At 35.0% G+C, this 17,398-nt stretch overlaps 1 protein-coding gene across 3 annotated transcripts in view; it reads right to left on the bottom strand.

The window, feature by feature from the left end:
- Positions 1-15,643, bottom strand: part of LOC128681849 (fatty acyl-CoA reductase wat-like) — a 28,637-nt gene extending 12,994 nt beyond the window's left edge. The window contains exons 1-3 of one of the 3 annotated variants that reach the window (XM_053766087.2): positions 15,334-15,643; positions 3,568-3,766; positions 2,295-2,425 (exon numbers count right to left, since the gene is read on the bottom strand). In XM_053766087.2, coding sequence (XP_053622062.1) covers positions 2,295-2,425; positions 3,568-3,733 — 297 coding nt within the window. In that variant the 5' untranslated portion in view covers positions 3,734-3,766; positions 15,334-15,643. Of the gene's footprint in view, positions 1-2,294; positions 2,426-3,567; positions 3,767-4,769; positions 4,885-15,138; positions 15,244-15,333 lie in introns of those variants that run through there. The other 2 variants (XM_053766089.2, XM_053766088.2) reach the window with 2 other exon arrangements.
- Between the last annotated feature and the right edge of the window lie 1,755 nt (positions 15,644-17,398).

The following is a 17,398-nucleotide window of genomic DNA, read 5'->3' as shown; positions in this document are numbered from 1 at the left end:
AAAATCTCTGTACACGCTAATCTCCGGAACTAATGGACGGATTCGAATGAAACTTTTTGTTATATATAGCTATTAAGCCTGGGCAACATATAGGGTATAAATGATTTTGAAAACTGGAACACCTGATGGAGAACTATGATGGTCCAACTAAACTATAGGAAATATAGAAATGACGCCTTAACAAAAAGTTGTTCAGTCTGATAAGCATTTTCTGTTGAGGTATAAAAATCTGAACATATTGAACACTTGAAGAAGAGTCATAATGGTCCAGCTAAATTCGACCACGCGAGCGAATTCGCGGGCATCAGCTAGTATATGACAATTGTGATGATGTACGATAGACTCAGCCCGAATTGTAAGCTGTCATTTCCTGAAGACTATCGGAGGCCATTTTAATTTAGAGTGCAAATATTTGGCAGAAATATAAAAACAACAGACGCAAGGATAACACGACACGTATCTTAAAATAGCCGGAGTCACGCCCTCCGTTTCGACGGAAATGTCAATAACTCATCGAAAATTACCTTGGATTGTAATTTACAGTAAATTCACATCATGTTTTAATTGTGTCGTGGTTGTCTTTCACCGTTATCATTCGACGAACATTTTATCTAAATAAAATTAACGTCAAAGTTGATCGGTGCAATCCACATTTACGAAATGCACGTAATCATGACATAAATTAATTACAGTTGATATGAAGATAATACACTATGCTTGAGCCAAACAGATCGAAAGTCATAAGCCAGTAAAGGTCTTCAATGACAAGATATGCAATTCCATATATCCTTTATAAATGTTTGTATTTGATTTTCTTAAAACACATGTTTGTTGTGCTCACCACAAAGGTTAAGATAATAATTTAAGTAATACTTATTACAGGAAAAACCTTATTTAAAGTACCTAAGTATTATTTATTTAGGTATTTACTTATTTAGATAAATAAATGGGAGAATTGTTGAATCAATGCCCGATGCGCTTACTCATGGCAAACAGATACAGAGTCTTTAGTTTCTTATGTCTACGTTTAACATATAGATAGAGAAAAGTGTAGACTTCGTCATATGTTGCGTTTAGCTCATATAGGGAGAAATGCGTGTTAGAAAAAAGAGAAGAAATGAGACAGACCGTTAAATTTTTTCTACAAGTCCTATTTGTTCGGTTTGGTATTGTATTAGCATATTTGGACCGATAATAATAAATAAATATATTAGGACGAATCACACAGATTGAGCTAGCCCCAAAGTAAGTTCGAGACTTGTGTTATGGGATACTAACTCGACGATACTATATTTTACAACAAATACATATATAGATAAACATCCAAGACCCGGGCCAATCAGAAAAAGATCATTTTCCATCATGACCCGACCGGGGATCGAACCCGGGACCTCTCGGTCAAGGTCAGTGGCAAGAACTTTACCACTGCGCCACCGAGGTCGTCAAATGTTCACTTCGATAGTTGTATGGAAATCATCTGTCTTAAGTAGGTATGCTAGCTTGTGTTTAGTTTTCTTTGTATTCGAAGTGTGTTTATTTAAAAACTTGCGGCCTGTCCCGGCTTCGTTCGGGTAAAAACATAATAAATTATACCCCTAAACCTTCCACAGGAATCACTCTAATCTATTGGTGAAAACCGCACGAAAATCCATGCAGTGGTTTTTGAGTTTATCGCGAACAGACAGACAGACGCGGTAGTGGACTTTGTTTTATAATATGTAAGGAAATATATTATTATTTTTTTTATAAAATTTCAATAATTTTTTTGCTCAAAGTTATTGGGAGGTCGATTTTGAATCCATGCTCCGCAGATTGTGAGATTTGAATCCGGCACGAAATGAAAACGAAAGAAAACCTCTCTTTTACTCTGACGATTTCGAAACGACTCCAAATGATGTTTGCAAATATTATTTCGTGTTGGGGTGTTTAAATTTTGGCAATAAGTTTTCATTCATCCATTCATTCAAATGAGATACTTATACCATAGATTTAATAATACTTGTAAATATGTTCATTCATCCATTCATTTATTCATTCAAAAGAGATACTTAAATATAGTAAGTACTTCACGGAGTATCTACTAATTCCATGACTTAACCTCTCTTTCTGCTTACAGCCCGTCACTATTGCTCGGTCGTGCCCGTTACCTTGACATCCGTCGACGGAGAAGAACGTAGAAATTTCGACGTACGTCAACAGCTCATGTCAGTGTAAAAACCTATAGAAAAACGGTGCACAACGGAGCTGTAACGTAAATTTCCTCAGGTTAAGAAAAAGAAAAAGGTGGTACTTACAGGATCATCAAATATTTCGTCTATTCTTGTGTATATGTCTTTGCCTTTTTTCTGTCGAACTAGAAGGTACAGATTCTCCACTCCCGGGCAACACCGGAGAAGCTTCTCCACCAAAATTTTGCCGAGGAAACCTGCAAATTAAAACAATATTCTATCTATTCTATACTCATTTTCTTTGCACTCACTGCAAAAAAAAAATATTTTTTGTAAATATTTTAAACTATCGCTTCCATTCCATGGAAGCGAAGCTCATGGATAAAAAGTACTGTATGAGATATTCCAGGTTATATTCTACCCGTGTACCGAGTTTCATAACAGTCATCATCATCATGGGGTGCCATCTTCGAATTGAAGTTTGGAGGTCAGCATACGGAAACCCTCGCGGCTTTGGACCGCTATTTTCAGTTGATTGTATCCAAGTCCGGTCCAATCCTTTATGTCATCGAACCACTTTCGTCGAGGGCGGCCAGGAGATCTTTTGCCAGGGATTTTGCCTTCAAGAATCAGTCTTAGAAATTCAAACTGGGGTCCCCTTTGTATGTAGTCAAAGAAACCAGCTTTCCTCCTCCGAATTAGTGGTCATCAGTTCGCGTTGACACTTAGCTCATTGCAGTACTTTGACATTGGATGTAAAACTGGTCCACGGAATCTTGAACATTCATAACAATCGGTCCAGTACATTTTCCGTGAAAGAGTAACAAACATACATACATCCTTACAGACTTTCGCATTTATAATTTTAGCAGCCTGTACAGAAGCAGAAAGGGACAACTAACAACTGCAGACTTCATGTCGTCCAGGATGACATGCGCGACAATGGTCTGACAATTAAGAATATCAAACACAATAACAGTGTGAAGAAGAAGCGGGAAATCGGACCCTGGGCTTCAAACTTGGTGGCGCAGTGGTAATCCGGTCGGGTCATGATGAAAAATGATCCTTTTCTAATTGGCCCGGGTCTTGGATATTTATCTATATATGTATTTGTTATAAAATATAGTATCGTTGAGTTAGTATCCCATAACACATATCTCGAACTTACTTTGGGGCTTGCTCAATCTGTGTGATTTGTCCTAATAATACTATAATAGATTTTACTAAAATTAAATATATTTATTAACCTTCTATGGCGGCAGAAGAACCAGAGAATCGATCTAATTGTAAATATTACAGAGAGAGTCAAGTAATATCAGATCCCTTTATATAATTTGAATAAAATGTAACAAGCTGTTAGCAATATCAACACTAGACAAGAAAGAAAAATATTTTTCACCTGTGGCACCAGTGATGAGCACATTTTTTCCGTTATAAAACTGCTGCACAGACGTCAATCTCTTCTCGTTCATGTTGACGTCAATGCCAGTACAGTCGCGCACATAATTCCTTTCAGATATTATGTTCGACTCCATGTTGGTTGAGGGGCGCGTGTTGACTGTCATTTTGTGCTCAGATGTACTTTCTTGTCATGATTCCTGTGGACAAGTGGAAAATTAGTCTTTTCATTAACATGTCAAGTAACAATAAATTATTTATGTTATTAGATTTGAAGAATAAAAAGTTTTCGTTGGGTATATTATATTTACATTTAAATTTGAGGTCATTTAATGCCCAGGTTATACAAGGAATATATGGTATATATTTTTGTATTGTTTTTTGTATCAATAACTAACATGTAACACACTGTATTTTAGAGTCTTATCTATAAATTTGTAACAGTAATTAGTGGAAATTATTTTATTTCCGTTATTTCCATTCTCCGCGGCCCGAGCGGTTGTATTGCGATAAGCTCCGTATTAAATATTCTCAAGTAGTCTCAACATTATACCGACTGATGAGAATTTCTAGAATTTACCCGATGTGTAACCTAAAGTATGCGTTTTATTTAATTATTTTATGTTTGTTTGTAATATCTTTATTGTTCAAAAACAAATGATAAAAGCACACACATAACACAAGGTACATATATGTACAATGGCGGACTTATTCCAGTCAACCAGTGATAGTTTTAGAGGATATAATTAGGTACTCAATATAGTGTAGAAATTGTACAAATAAAAGGAACAGGTAAGCAAAAATAAACTAAGTATATATAGATATGCTTATACATATATAAAGGTACTCGCTGCATGATAAAATTAAGAATAAAAAATATTAAATAATATAGTATAAAAAGAGATAGCAAGATACATATTAATAATAATATAAAACTTAAACTTAATATATAAAACTTTAACTTAAACTTAATATATACTTAAAGATAATACTTAAAAATACTGAATGTATGCCATGATGAATTAAATGTGTGTTAAATGGAATTTTATTATTTAGTTTTTAAAATTATACAATTTTTGTTTAGGAGGAAAATAAATGCACCTCATTTATTTTCCTCCTAAACAAAAATTATGTACCTACACCTACACCCATGAATGTACCTACACCTACTTAGATGAAAAAATCAATAAAAAAAAAAAATACCAGTTTGTTTTTAAAAATGTCCTCCTTGTTGTCACTAGAAGGAATCTGCTTATTTTCAATTTTATGACCAAGTACTTAAATTTATTTATGAAGGTAACATAGTGAAGTTAAAATCTGACTGAGAAGTTTATGTCGAACTAACACTGATATATCACTATAATACTGTGTGCTCTATGCACACACTTTAGCTATGGGTTAAACAGATTGCTCATCTTATAGGATGTATATTATTCACGAGGCTTTAGTTGCGTGGAAATATTATACCGGCTCCACACTGTCGCCGAACTCAGACACACGCCGACGCGAATGCGTGAACATTGCGCAGTTAGTATGAGTGCTTATTTACCGCAACTTAAAACCAGCAATGTATACCGAATCCGTCAAAGTTTGGCGAACTGTTCGACGACATTGTGGAGCATTAGGTTTGTCAACCCTAGAATTATTAACTAATGCTAACCTTATACTAACTCCTAGAGCTTGTTTTAATATAAAAACGGCTTGGTACCACTATATGTATGTAAGTAATGTATTTATTTATATTGGCAAGAGAAGTGAAGGCGATGACATAACAAAAACATGCATTCTATATGGTGCGCACACGCATGTCGTACGAAATAGTGTTGCAAAGCTATCGATACTTTTGTAATAAATAGTAATCTCTTTGCGACTTATCGATTATACCTGTATGATTAGTTTTTGAGGTTAGTAACCTTAACATTAACAGTAACCTTAACATTGGATCTAGGACTATTGATAGCATGATTCTATCGATAGTTTTAGTTAGATACTATCGGTAGGTATGCAACTTTCAAATTAATTGTGATAATTTGTTACTATATTGTTATTAATAATTACAATAATTTAATCTGAAATTAATGAATTTTATTTAGAACAGTTAAAGGTAGCACTGTCTGTGTGGTTCCGCCCTAGAATAGAACCATACCATATCCTTCCGTGGATGTCGTACGAGACTAAGGGACACAGCCTAGCTGATAGACAACAATTGCATTTATTTATTTTCCCAAGGAGGGTTGCCGACAGGCGGCCGGTTGTAAAATCACAGCGGGGACTTTAAAATTTAAAGGATTATTTTTTATGCTGACCCGGGCTTCGCGCCTTCACAACCAGTAGTGCAGTAATGGAAGCCAATACTGTTTCATACATACTTAGTTTCGACATATATCTAAATTCAATAGTGCCAACAATATCGATGATTTTACCTATCTGTTTATAGTACTCAGTTGACTAGGATACTATCGACTGATTCTATTTACTATCGATATTTTTGTGATGTTGCATTGCTCGCAACACTAGTGTAAATATGCACATATATAGGAAAACGGACGGAAGTGTAACATACGTATACATGTATAATATGTAGTACTTGTAATAATTTACGTATGTACGTGTAATAATATGAACTTATTTTGTATTTTTAAGTGAACAGAAAAAAGTATACAAGCAATATGTCCAGACTCAGGGTATCAATGGGAAATGGAGCGCAGGCGCAGCATATTTACTCTCCGTCTTATAAGACAAAGTACGGAAAAATGTGACAAAAATTCAGGATGTGATCGGCAAAACTGACAGGTTGAAATGGGACTGGCCAAAATTAGCTACTTTTCGGGTGCCTGAAGGCCGGAGGGGCAGAGGCAGATGAAAGAGTTGATGGCGGGATGACCTCAACACTTTTTTAAAGGTTAGCCAGACTTTGGCTTGGACCGAGACGGGTGGGAATAGAACAAAGGGAAAATTTGCCCAGCAGTGGGATACGTTAATAGGAGGTTAAGAAAGAAGCAATAAGCAAGAAAGATTGAATGATAGGGAGAATGTTTTCCTTGATTCCAAAAGACAGTTATAGTTTTGTATGTCATTTTGTACTAGCTTTTGCGCTTTCCCGCGGGAAATTCAGGTAATCCCTTCTTAGTGCTCCCCTACACTGTCCTAGGAACCTACACAGCAAATTTCAACTTTCTACGCCCAGTAGTCTCAGCATGCGTTGTCTGTCAATCACTCAGTAACGGAAGAGTTTTATGTTGATTCACCCGATGATATTTCGTCCACAAACGATGCAATATGATTTCCTTGTTCGTTTTTTGTTTTCTGCGTTTAACTTCTTCACGCCAGATTTTGACATTGAACCAATGAAAAACATATTCGACAAGAAATAAAATTTCAAAAATGTAGGTGAACAGACGCCGGCACGGATCCGTTTTTACTATAATCTTGCGCAACTGTGACATAATACATTGTGAAATTAAATTAATTAAAATTTCTGAGTTTTTTTTATTAACAACGGAAGATGTCGAAGAAATAGTGGAATATAATAGAACCGGCCTAGCGCGAGTCGTCTCGCCTGCGAAGGGTTCCGTAGATCATGATCTATGATCTTTTAAAATGAGAGTTGCTTTTATGATTATTGTAATACGTAAAATATTTTGATATACCTTTTGACTATGTACATTATGTACTTTTATATATTATTAGAAAAAAAAACATTGTAAGAAACAATAATGGTTAGCCGATCTGGCATGACAGGGACCAACACTGTTCAAATGAGTTTCTTTCGGCATTTCTTCTCAGCAGTGGTCGTTCCGAAATGCCAGTAGTTTGTAGCTTGTGAGAAATAACTATAAATATAAAAATTGACGAGAAAAAGTGCCTGTGAAGGTCTAATTTCTGAATAAATGATTTGAATTTGAATTTATTATTAACCAGCTGTTACCCGCGGCTTCACAAAATCAAAATCAAATCATTTTATTTGCTTAAATAGGCTAGGTAATACAATATCCACACAATGGTTTAGAACAAGCCTATTTAGCCGTTGTCAACACCATGCAAATGTTAATAATGACATATTTAAAAAATTATAAAATGACATCAGATTAAATTAAGATAAAATGTCACTTCCAATCTACATGTATGTTAATTAATGTCATTGCGATCCAAAAAATCTTTGATTGTGTAAAAACATTCATCGAGAATTTAACTTAATAACTTAATTTATTAACTTAATTGTCTTTTAAAATGATTTAATGTCAATTCGCGTATGAATTTTGGAATTTTGTCGAATATTTTTATAATGATAACATGACATTTTTTTTGATATAATGTTGAGTGGGTAATTGGATAATAAAGTTTAGTTGGATCTCTAGATAAATACCTTCTGTTCTCATTAGCTTTCCTAAACAGTATTGGGTGTTTTTTTTGCAAATACACCTGCTTCTAATATGTACAAAGATGTAAACGTTAGTATATTTATTTTTTTAAACAAGGGTCTGCATGAATCCAATTTATAATTATACATTATAATACAAAATTTGATAATTATACATGGAGTATATAGATGGCGCTGTGTATGTTCAAAATTCGCTATGGATATTTTATATCAATTAGGTATCACAAACCCGTTTTAATACGAAGAAAAAACTGTGCCCGAGGGCATTTAAACGGCCGATACTACGGGTAAACCGCTAGTAGTCTACAAAGCTTTAGTAGAAGGCTTTCTTAAAGAAAATCTGTAAAAAGAACGTGAATTAAAACACGAACACGAAATTACCATACATTTGTATATATGTGTAATTTCCATACAAGTATCCGTGGGTCCGTGGCGATGAATATGCGTCAAAATATGCAAAATTCAAACAGAAACTGTAAAAATGAACTGGTAAAAATCTATGCAAATATGTGCTTGCAGAAAATTTTCCTCACCAATTTTATTTGTCGTGAAAACTTAATTTGTTTTCGCACTAGCCGCGCCCGGCTTCCGTGGGAATTTCTAGATAAAAAGCATCCTATGGGTTATTCCAGGTTATATTCTACCCGTGTACCAAATCACATTACAATCCGTCCAGTAGATTTTGCGTGATAACGTAACAAATTTACATGCACACACCATCCCCACATACTTTCGAATTTGTAATAATATTAGTAGGATAGAATTAGCACGATCAAATTCAAATTCAAAAATTCAAATCATTTATTCAGAAATTAGACCTTCACAGGCACTTTTTCTCGTCAATATTTATAGTTATTTCTCACAAGCTACAAACTACTGGCATTTCGGAACGACCACTGCTGAGAAGAAATGCCGAAAGAAACTCATTTGAACAGTGTTGGTCCCTATCAGAGTACTAAATTCAAAATTCAAATTTAAGATCTTTGCGAAGGCCACATATTGCGAAGTTTTCATTCTGCGTCAAGTGCTCATTTTGCAAAACGCACATTATGCGTCCGTCCCATTCATTATTATGCGGACGCGAGAAAGAAATATTGAGATTTCCTAACTAAATTGAACTACTAAAAACGTACAAATTATGTATTTTCAAAAATGCCAAGTTTTGCCCGGCAATTCGTTGCCATGAACTAATGTGCCCAGAGGGCTGGCAGCATCGCCACGTTGTATGGCAATGTCTTGGTTCTCTAAGCGAGTGTTCCGTAAGTATTATTTTAATACAATATTTATGCACGATAGTGTGCTCTCAATGTATTTAGTCGCAATTTTGTATGCGACTCGTGCACGTACAAGGTTAGCAAAATGTGTCGCCGAGTATTGCACTTGCAATTATGACACAGAATCTTAATATTATAAATGTGAAAGTATGTTTGTTTGTTACCTCTTCACGTTCTATCTACTCGACCAATCTTATTGAAATTTTGTATTACATGCAGTTTGAAACATTGAGAAGGACATAGGGAGGAAGGATATACTTTTCATCCCGGAAAAATGTTTCTGTGGGAAATTTACGTGGGCGAAGCCGCATGCAAAATCTAGTGCTGATATCGGTTCAGTAAACACGTTTTAATTCAAATTGTAAAAAGTAATCGATCGATATTGATATATAGTATTTTTAAACGTAACACAAGCTTTGGCACGCGACGTCGCCCGCGTATATTTCCGTCAGTTTTCCAGTATGAAAACTATCCTATGTCCTTCTCCATACTTCAAACTATATGTATGCAACATATCAAGAAGCTTCGTTGAGTAGATAGCGTCAAGCGGCATTTTGTCGCTCAACTACGACGCTACGCTATAAGATGAAATATACAGGATGATTTCTTATACATTGTCATTATTTTATCTACATGCTCGGTCGATGGCACTGAACAACTTTTCGTATGGAAGCAACCTTGAAATTGCGACAAAAAAAAAATCAGCTGATCCATACATTTTCCACATGTTAGGTACTTATTTAATTTTGTATATAGAACAGCTGAATTTTTTTTATCGCGATTTCGGAGTTACCCCCATACTAAAAATTGTTCAGAATCGTGGATCGAGCGTGTTGACAAAATATTGGCAACGTGTTAAATCGAAAAAATTCTCTCTTCGATTGTTGCACACAACAATCAAGTTTCAACAGATTGCAAAAATTAGGTCCACATTATGAGTCGTATAGTATACCTCTGGACTAGACTAGATGAGTATCACTAAGATCCTAGAAATTACTAGAGAAAACCTAATTTTACAATCAAACTAGATTTCGCCCGCGGCTCCGCCCGCGTGAATTTCCCACGGAGTAATTTTATCGGAATGAAAGATGTCCTATGTCCTTCTCTGTATTTCAAACTATGTGTGTGCAAAACAAATTCAAATCATTTATTCAGATATTAGACCTTCACAGGTACTTTTTCACGTAAATTTTTATATTAAATAGTAATTTCTCACAAACTACACACTACTGGCATTTCGGAACGACCACTGCTGTGAAGAAATGCCGAAAGAAACTCATTTTAAGCAGATTGGTTGAGTAGATAGCATGAAGAGGTAACAAACAAACTTAGTTTCGCATTTATATTAGTTGGGTTTGGGACTAGTGGCCACCCGCGTCTTTGGCCGCGTTTCAGTATACATTTTGACCATGTACCTACTTTATTGTGTTCTTACATTGTCATATTATTGAGAAAATATCCTGCTAATACTATAAATGCGAAAGTTAGTGAGGATGTGATCTATGTATGTTTGTTACACTTTCACGCAAAATCCACTGGACCGATTGTTATGAAATTTATTACACGGGTAGAATATAATCTGGATTAACGCCCAGTGTACTTTTTATTACGAAATTCCCAAGGGATAGAAGCCCCGGGGCGCAGCTAGTAACTTCATTTTATTTTAGTTAAATTTACAAAAAAATATATGTTTGAACCATTTCTAATACAAAAGACATCAACGATATCCTAAATGTTTTTTGGTCATTCATCTATATCCTAATATTGATTTGTATTTTTGTTTGTAATTAATAAACTCAAAAACTACTAGGCCGATTTCGATGAAATTTGGCACAGAGATAGACGATACCTTCAGAAGTGACATAGGCTACTTTCATTATGTTGTACCCGCGCAAAGCGGCTAGGCGGGCCGCTAGTCGATACTACGAGTATATTATAAAAGAAAGATTGAAAAAGATTTGTATTTATGTTTTTATAGATAAAGTCAAAACTACTGGCTGGGCTACTAGGACGATTTTGATGAAATTTGGCACAGATGTAGTAAACGTTCTGAAGTGACATAGACAACTTTTTTATTATGGTTTTACCCGAGCGAAGCCGGGACAGACCTGTAGTATTATTAAATATATAAAGAGGTAAGCGTTGGTGAGTTTGTATGTTTGAGGCGGGTAAACTCCTAAACGACCGAACCAATTTCAAAAATTCTTACACCATTAGAAAGTTACATTATTCGAGATTCAAAATTCCCACGGGAACGAAGCCCCGAGCAACATCTAATCACCACTGATAAAATTCATCACTCGTCCTTTTTACAGTAAACTAGAGACCCCTCGCGGAGGCAATCCTGTTAAGTCGCCACTAAATATACTTATGTTTCATGTTTTTGCAAATAAATAATCTTTGTCTTTGTCTTTTACAGTGAAAACTAATTAATATACAACGAGACACGTTAAAGTCATTCAAGGATATATTGTCAAAATTTAATTGCTTCCTACATGTCCATAAAATAAATAATTGCAAGTATTAAAATACATAAAATGGCTGACGACCCCCTAAGTTGAAGGTTTTATATTATGAGGTCAAGAGTAGGTATATGGATGCGTTTAATTGTTCATCTGTAACTAGGTATATCATACTATAAATGTCACAGTTCATTATACCCGTGAATTAAATTCATGGACAGTTTAAAAATAGTTTAGTTTAAATCATTTCGTATGTAATATTAAGATGATAATTATGATTGTTTTTGAACAGGAAATAAAAGTCTAATCGTTCAGAAATGAGACCTTTACAGACACATTTTCACGTAAAAAAATATATTAACAGTATTTTCTAAATAGGTTTTAAAAAAAATATTAATTTTTAACACAAGCTTCTATTGTTGTCGGAGAGATCTATTGCATGTGTGATAAAAAAATCGTATCCGGGCAGTAAACCGTTGAGGAGTTTCCACGTCTGGAGCGTTTTTTGGGTGCACCGTCAGGCCATGCTTATCATAATAATACATTGTCATCCAAACTAAACGTGTGTACGAAATTTCAGATCAATCGGTTGAAGATATATGCTTTAAATTTGAGCTGCAAGATTCCACCCGAGAGGGACATACAATGAAAGTTAAGTAAAATCTGGTAAAAAGCCACAAACTACTAGCATTTCGGAACGAACACGGCTGAGAAAAAATTCCAAAAGAAACTTATGATTCATATACCAGACAAAGACCCAGGTCAATCTGAAAAATATCATTTTCCCTCTTGACCTGAACGGAGATCGAACCCGGGACCTCTAGTGTAGCCGTCCGGCGTGATGATCATTAGGCCACGGAGGTTAAATAAAATCAATTCAAAAATTTGACCTTCACAGGCACTTTTTCACGTCAAATTTTACATCATACTAGCTGCGCCTCGGGGCTTCGCTCCCGTGGGAATTTCGGGATAAAAAGTACCCTATGTGTTATTCCAGGTCATTTTCCACCCCTGTACCAGATTTCATAACAATCGATCCAGGTAGATAATGTGTGAAGAGGTAACATACAAACAAACTTACTTACGCATTTATAATATTAGTTGGGATAGTATTTTCACAAAAACTACACAAACTAATTGGTCGGCAGTCGTCGGCCAGTTACTAAACAATTTCACAGTATTCGCTGAACAATATTGCAATCTATTACGCCATTTTGGATCTCATCTTTGAATACAAGTGGAATGTAATCAGTATTGCGATGTGGTTCACTATGACCACAATTTACTTCGACGATGGACGAATGGCTGCACAAAAATGACGGATTTCCTAAGAACTTGACAAGGTCAGACAATCGTAAAAAATGTTTACAATCTAGGTATTAAAAGATATCATATATATATTTATATAGGATCATTACGATAATTCATAGACTGTAACAATGCAACTGGATTTAAATACGAAGATTTAAACTTGGTTGAAAAATTGTGATGTTATAAAAATAAACTGAACCGTCATAAAATACTAAAAATTTGTAACAACTTTTATTAAGAAGTCATCACCATAACCGTAATGTTTAATGTAACTGTGGAACAAACATGTTTTTACGCTAACCCTGGGTTTTGGGGCTTCACAGCTCCGAATGTAACCGGGATGAGAGAGAAAAAACGTAACCTTCTAGTTTCAACAGTCTTGACTCGTTATTCTGTATATGTCATACTAGCTGTGCCCCGGGGTTTCGCTCCCGTGGGAATTTCGGTATAAAAAGTACCCTATATGTTATTCTAGGTATTATTCTACCCGTGTGGAAAATTTCATAACATTCGGTCCAGTAGATTTTGCGTGAAAGAGTAACAAACACACACACACTCATACATACTCACAAACTTTCGCATTTATAATACTAGTAGGATTGATTTTTTTTAAACTGATACAAAAATGCAATTTTACTCGTGAACGCAGTCGTGTGTTTGTATTTTGTTTCGTGTGGTCCCTCCCTGGATATGGTATGAGGCGACTAAGGGATACATAGCTTAGGCAGCTGATAGGAAACAATAGCATTCTCAAGGAGAGTTGACGTCAGGCAGGCGGTCGTATGTACAATCAGAGTCTAATTTTCAAAATTTTAAGTAATTTTCTTGCTCGCGCTTCGCAGCATCAACACCACGGTAGTAAACAAAATATGAGAGACTCGCGAACAAGAATACCTACTTATGCTTAGGTACTCTGCAATACGTCTAAGATTAAATTCATCAAAATTTACTTTTTTTTTCTCTGTACAGTCGACTGCATTTCAAGATATCCTCCATGGATCTTTATGTCACGATAATATGAGTGAATTTAGGTATAACGAATTTGAATAGGTTGATGTGCTGTCGAATGTACGCACGTCGATATCGATAAGCGGTTGAAATCATAGCGTGCTATTGTTTCAATAATTTAATTATGAACTGCCAGTTGCTCGAGGAATTACAGCTTGCCGAAAATACGTTACATTTGAGAATTAAAATTTTATCTATGGTAAAAATATTGGCCGGCAATAATTAATCAGAATTTAATCTATCTATATATATATAACAAAGTGGGCTGTCTGTATATAGGAGATATTACAGAAAATTATCGATATTTATGGGACTAATAGAAGCGAAAACAATTTTTGTTTAGAATATATGTCTGTCTGTCTGTATATTTGTTCACGCATCACGCAATGACTACATGATATAGTTTTTCATATATTTGAATGTTTTCATAGTAGTTTAGAGGCTGGTCTAACTTTAAATTTGAAGTTTTTGAACATGACATATAGAAAATAATAATATGAACTAAACTAATCGATTTTACTTTGTTTCGAAGGAATAACTTAGGCAAGGGCTCGTAATATAAATATTATGGGATATTTTGATTAAACGTATATTAACCTATTCTATAATTAATGAAAAGAAAATGAAATTATGTTAGAACTATATTATGTAGGTACGTAGGTATATGTCTTTATTATATTTGAACCCAATTCATTAGAAATTAACTGTAAGTACTTACAATTAATTTCTAATGAATTGGGTTCAAATATAATAAAAACACGACTTCTAACTTAAAAAAAAGCGCGGGCAACTTTTTTAAATTGCGAACTTCTTTTAGTATTTTTTAAAATTCATTCAAAAAACAAAGTTAATTTATTTTGTAGTTAAACGGTATTCAAATTATCATATGAGGTTTTAAATCATACAATACAACACAGACTAACCTAGGCTGGATCTTCTAAGGGAATTTATTACTTTTAAGCATTATCTATAGGAGTCGAAACGGTTTACAAACACAGATCAACGAATTAAGGTCTGTAGGTCGAATATATATTTTTATTTTGTTTGTAGAATACTTCCAGTTGCGTCAGACATTTCGACGATAAAATAAGGTTCTACAGAAGATTGTACATATGCCAGTGTCATCAATAACTTACGCAAGCAGGCCAGATGATTAACTTGTATTCAATGCGTGTGCTAGTCCTTCACTCCAACCATAAAAAGATGGTAGTAGGCTAACGTATTTCCGCTTCGTCGACACTTTCACAAGCCACTGATAAAACCCAGAAAAAATAATAATTTCGAAACGAATACGTTATGAGAAAATGATATAACATAATTGCACAACTCACCGTGTTTAAATTCCTTTGCCGATTAGAAAACAATAAATGTCACACACTATGGTCACTGAAAAAATGGAACACACACTCGCGAGAATTCGAATTCCAAACGCACTCAGCTGTCAAAAGGAAAGCGCGCGAACGGTTGCCGCCATGGCTATAGACTATATCGTAACCCGCCAAAATATGAGGCCAAAATGATAGTTACATAACTTTATTACAGCATATTACATAAAAATCGCCGCTAGCACTTGCCGTATGTTATGCAAAGTTCGCCAAGATTTTTAGGTTACTGACGTCCTTAACCGTGGCTTTTAAGTTTGCGGATGGCACGGTCGCTCACTAGAAAGATTTCTATATGAATGGACTCCTTGGATATTGTTTGTATGACGGATATGCAATGCCCCCTCTCTTTAGTGGTGGCAGTAGGTCACCACGGCATCACAAGAATCGTCGGACGATCTGAGAAAGTGTTTAACAAGGTCACACAATTTTATGATCGTGCCAGCACGCGGCCATCTTTACATTGTCGTAAGCAAGTAAGCAATATTTTTAAAATGCTGTCATTTTATCGTTGTTATTGTTTACGATTGCGTGACTTTTATTCGTTATAATTTATTTATAGTCACGACTTGCTAATGAGCGTTTGATGAATGTGCATTGAATGTGCATGTTTAACATCTACATGCCTTAAAACGGGGAAGAAAATTATATTGTCCATGTTTTGTCATTAATTCACTTACAAAAGCGACAAAACAATCTTTAATATTATAATCTCATTACAGGAAAAGAGAAGGCCTAGGACGAGATGGTTGGACGACATCAAAAAGTTCGACAAAGAATTGCTAAGAGAACACAAAGGATAGGAATGCGCGGAAGAAGTTAGGGGACGCTTTTGCCCAGCAGTGGGACTCAAACAGCTAATAATAAAAAATATAATCTTATGTTAATCCAAGACTCGAGCTCTTTTGAGGGCTCGAGTCATTGTTCTCGGACCCTGGCCGTCATTATGACTCGGAAGTCCAAAGTTCGGACTCCAAGCCAATTGCAATGTAAGCTAATAAGACCGTAAAACTTTATTCCGCAAAAATTTATATAGTTAGGCGTACAGTTTGCATAAAATAGTTCCTAATAATAATAGAACAATGCAAACATGACGTTTATTATTTTTAACCCCCTACGCAAAAAAGAGGGGTGTTATAAGTTTAACGTGTCTGTCCGTTTAGTTTATTTTTGGGCCATAATTTTATCCCGAGTGTACTTAGCCATGTTTCATGAAAATCGGTTCAGCCGTTCAAATGTTGTAGCGAAATGAACATTGAAAGTCGGGTTTTTTTTTTATTTCTCTACCAAATAAACTTGTTATTAATTTATTTGAAATAGGTATTATAACATGACATGTTATTAGAAGCTTACGATAAAAGCAAATATAAACTATTTTGTTTACATGCCATATGTAACTTGCCATAAATAACTTGGAAAATGTCCGCAAAGAACAATTAATTATGTCAACATCTGCTCTTGTCATTTTAGAACTATCTATCTACCGTTCGATTCCAGAAATTTTAATCTCATTTTAATAATGAGATTAAAAATTCTGGAATCGAGCGAGAATTGAACCAAGAGTACTGTCCCGGGTAGACAGGGTCGAGGGTTCAATTCCCGCTAGATTCCATGAATCGATCTTATTATACTTCTAGCGGGCGGCCCAGCTTCGTTCGGGTAAAATTTAATAAATTATACCCCTAAACCTTCCTCACGAATCACTACCTATTGGTGAAAACCGCATAAAAATACGTTTTTAAGTTTATCACGAACAGACAGACATAGGACTTCGTTTTATAATGTGTAAGGATATAAAAATATATATTTATTTTACATGTCTATGGATATAAAAATAATATCAAATACCCAGGTCAATATATAATATTAAAAAAAAATGAGAATCCATTTTCTCAATCGCAGACTTCGAAGGGTGACGTCACACAATATTAAATTCAATTAATTTCAAACCCATGGAACAAACCATGCTCGGCATCCAATTACAAGATCGAGTTCGAATTCTGGAGATAAGTCG

The sequence above is a fragment of the Plodia interpunctella genome, chromosome 28, assembly GCF_027563975.2.
Source record: "Plodia interpunctella isolate USDA-ARS_2022_Savannah chromosome 28, ilPloInte3.2, whole genome shotgun sequence".
Taxonomy (NCBI): domain Eukaryota; kingdom Metazoa; phylum Arthropoda; class Insecta; order Lepidoptera; family Pyralidae; genus Plodia; species Plodia interpunctella.
The sequence above is the reverse complement of the archived record's forward strand: the minus strand, read 5'-3'. Positions and strand labels throughout refer to the sequence as shown.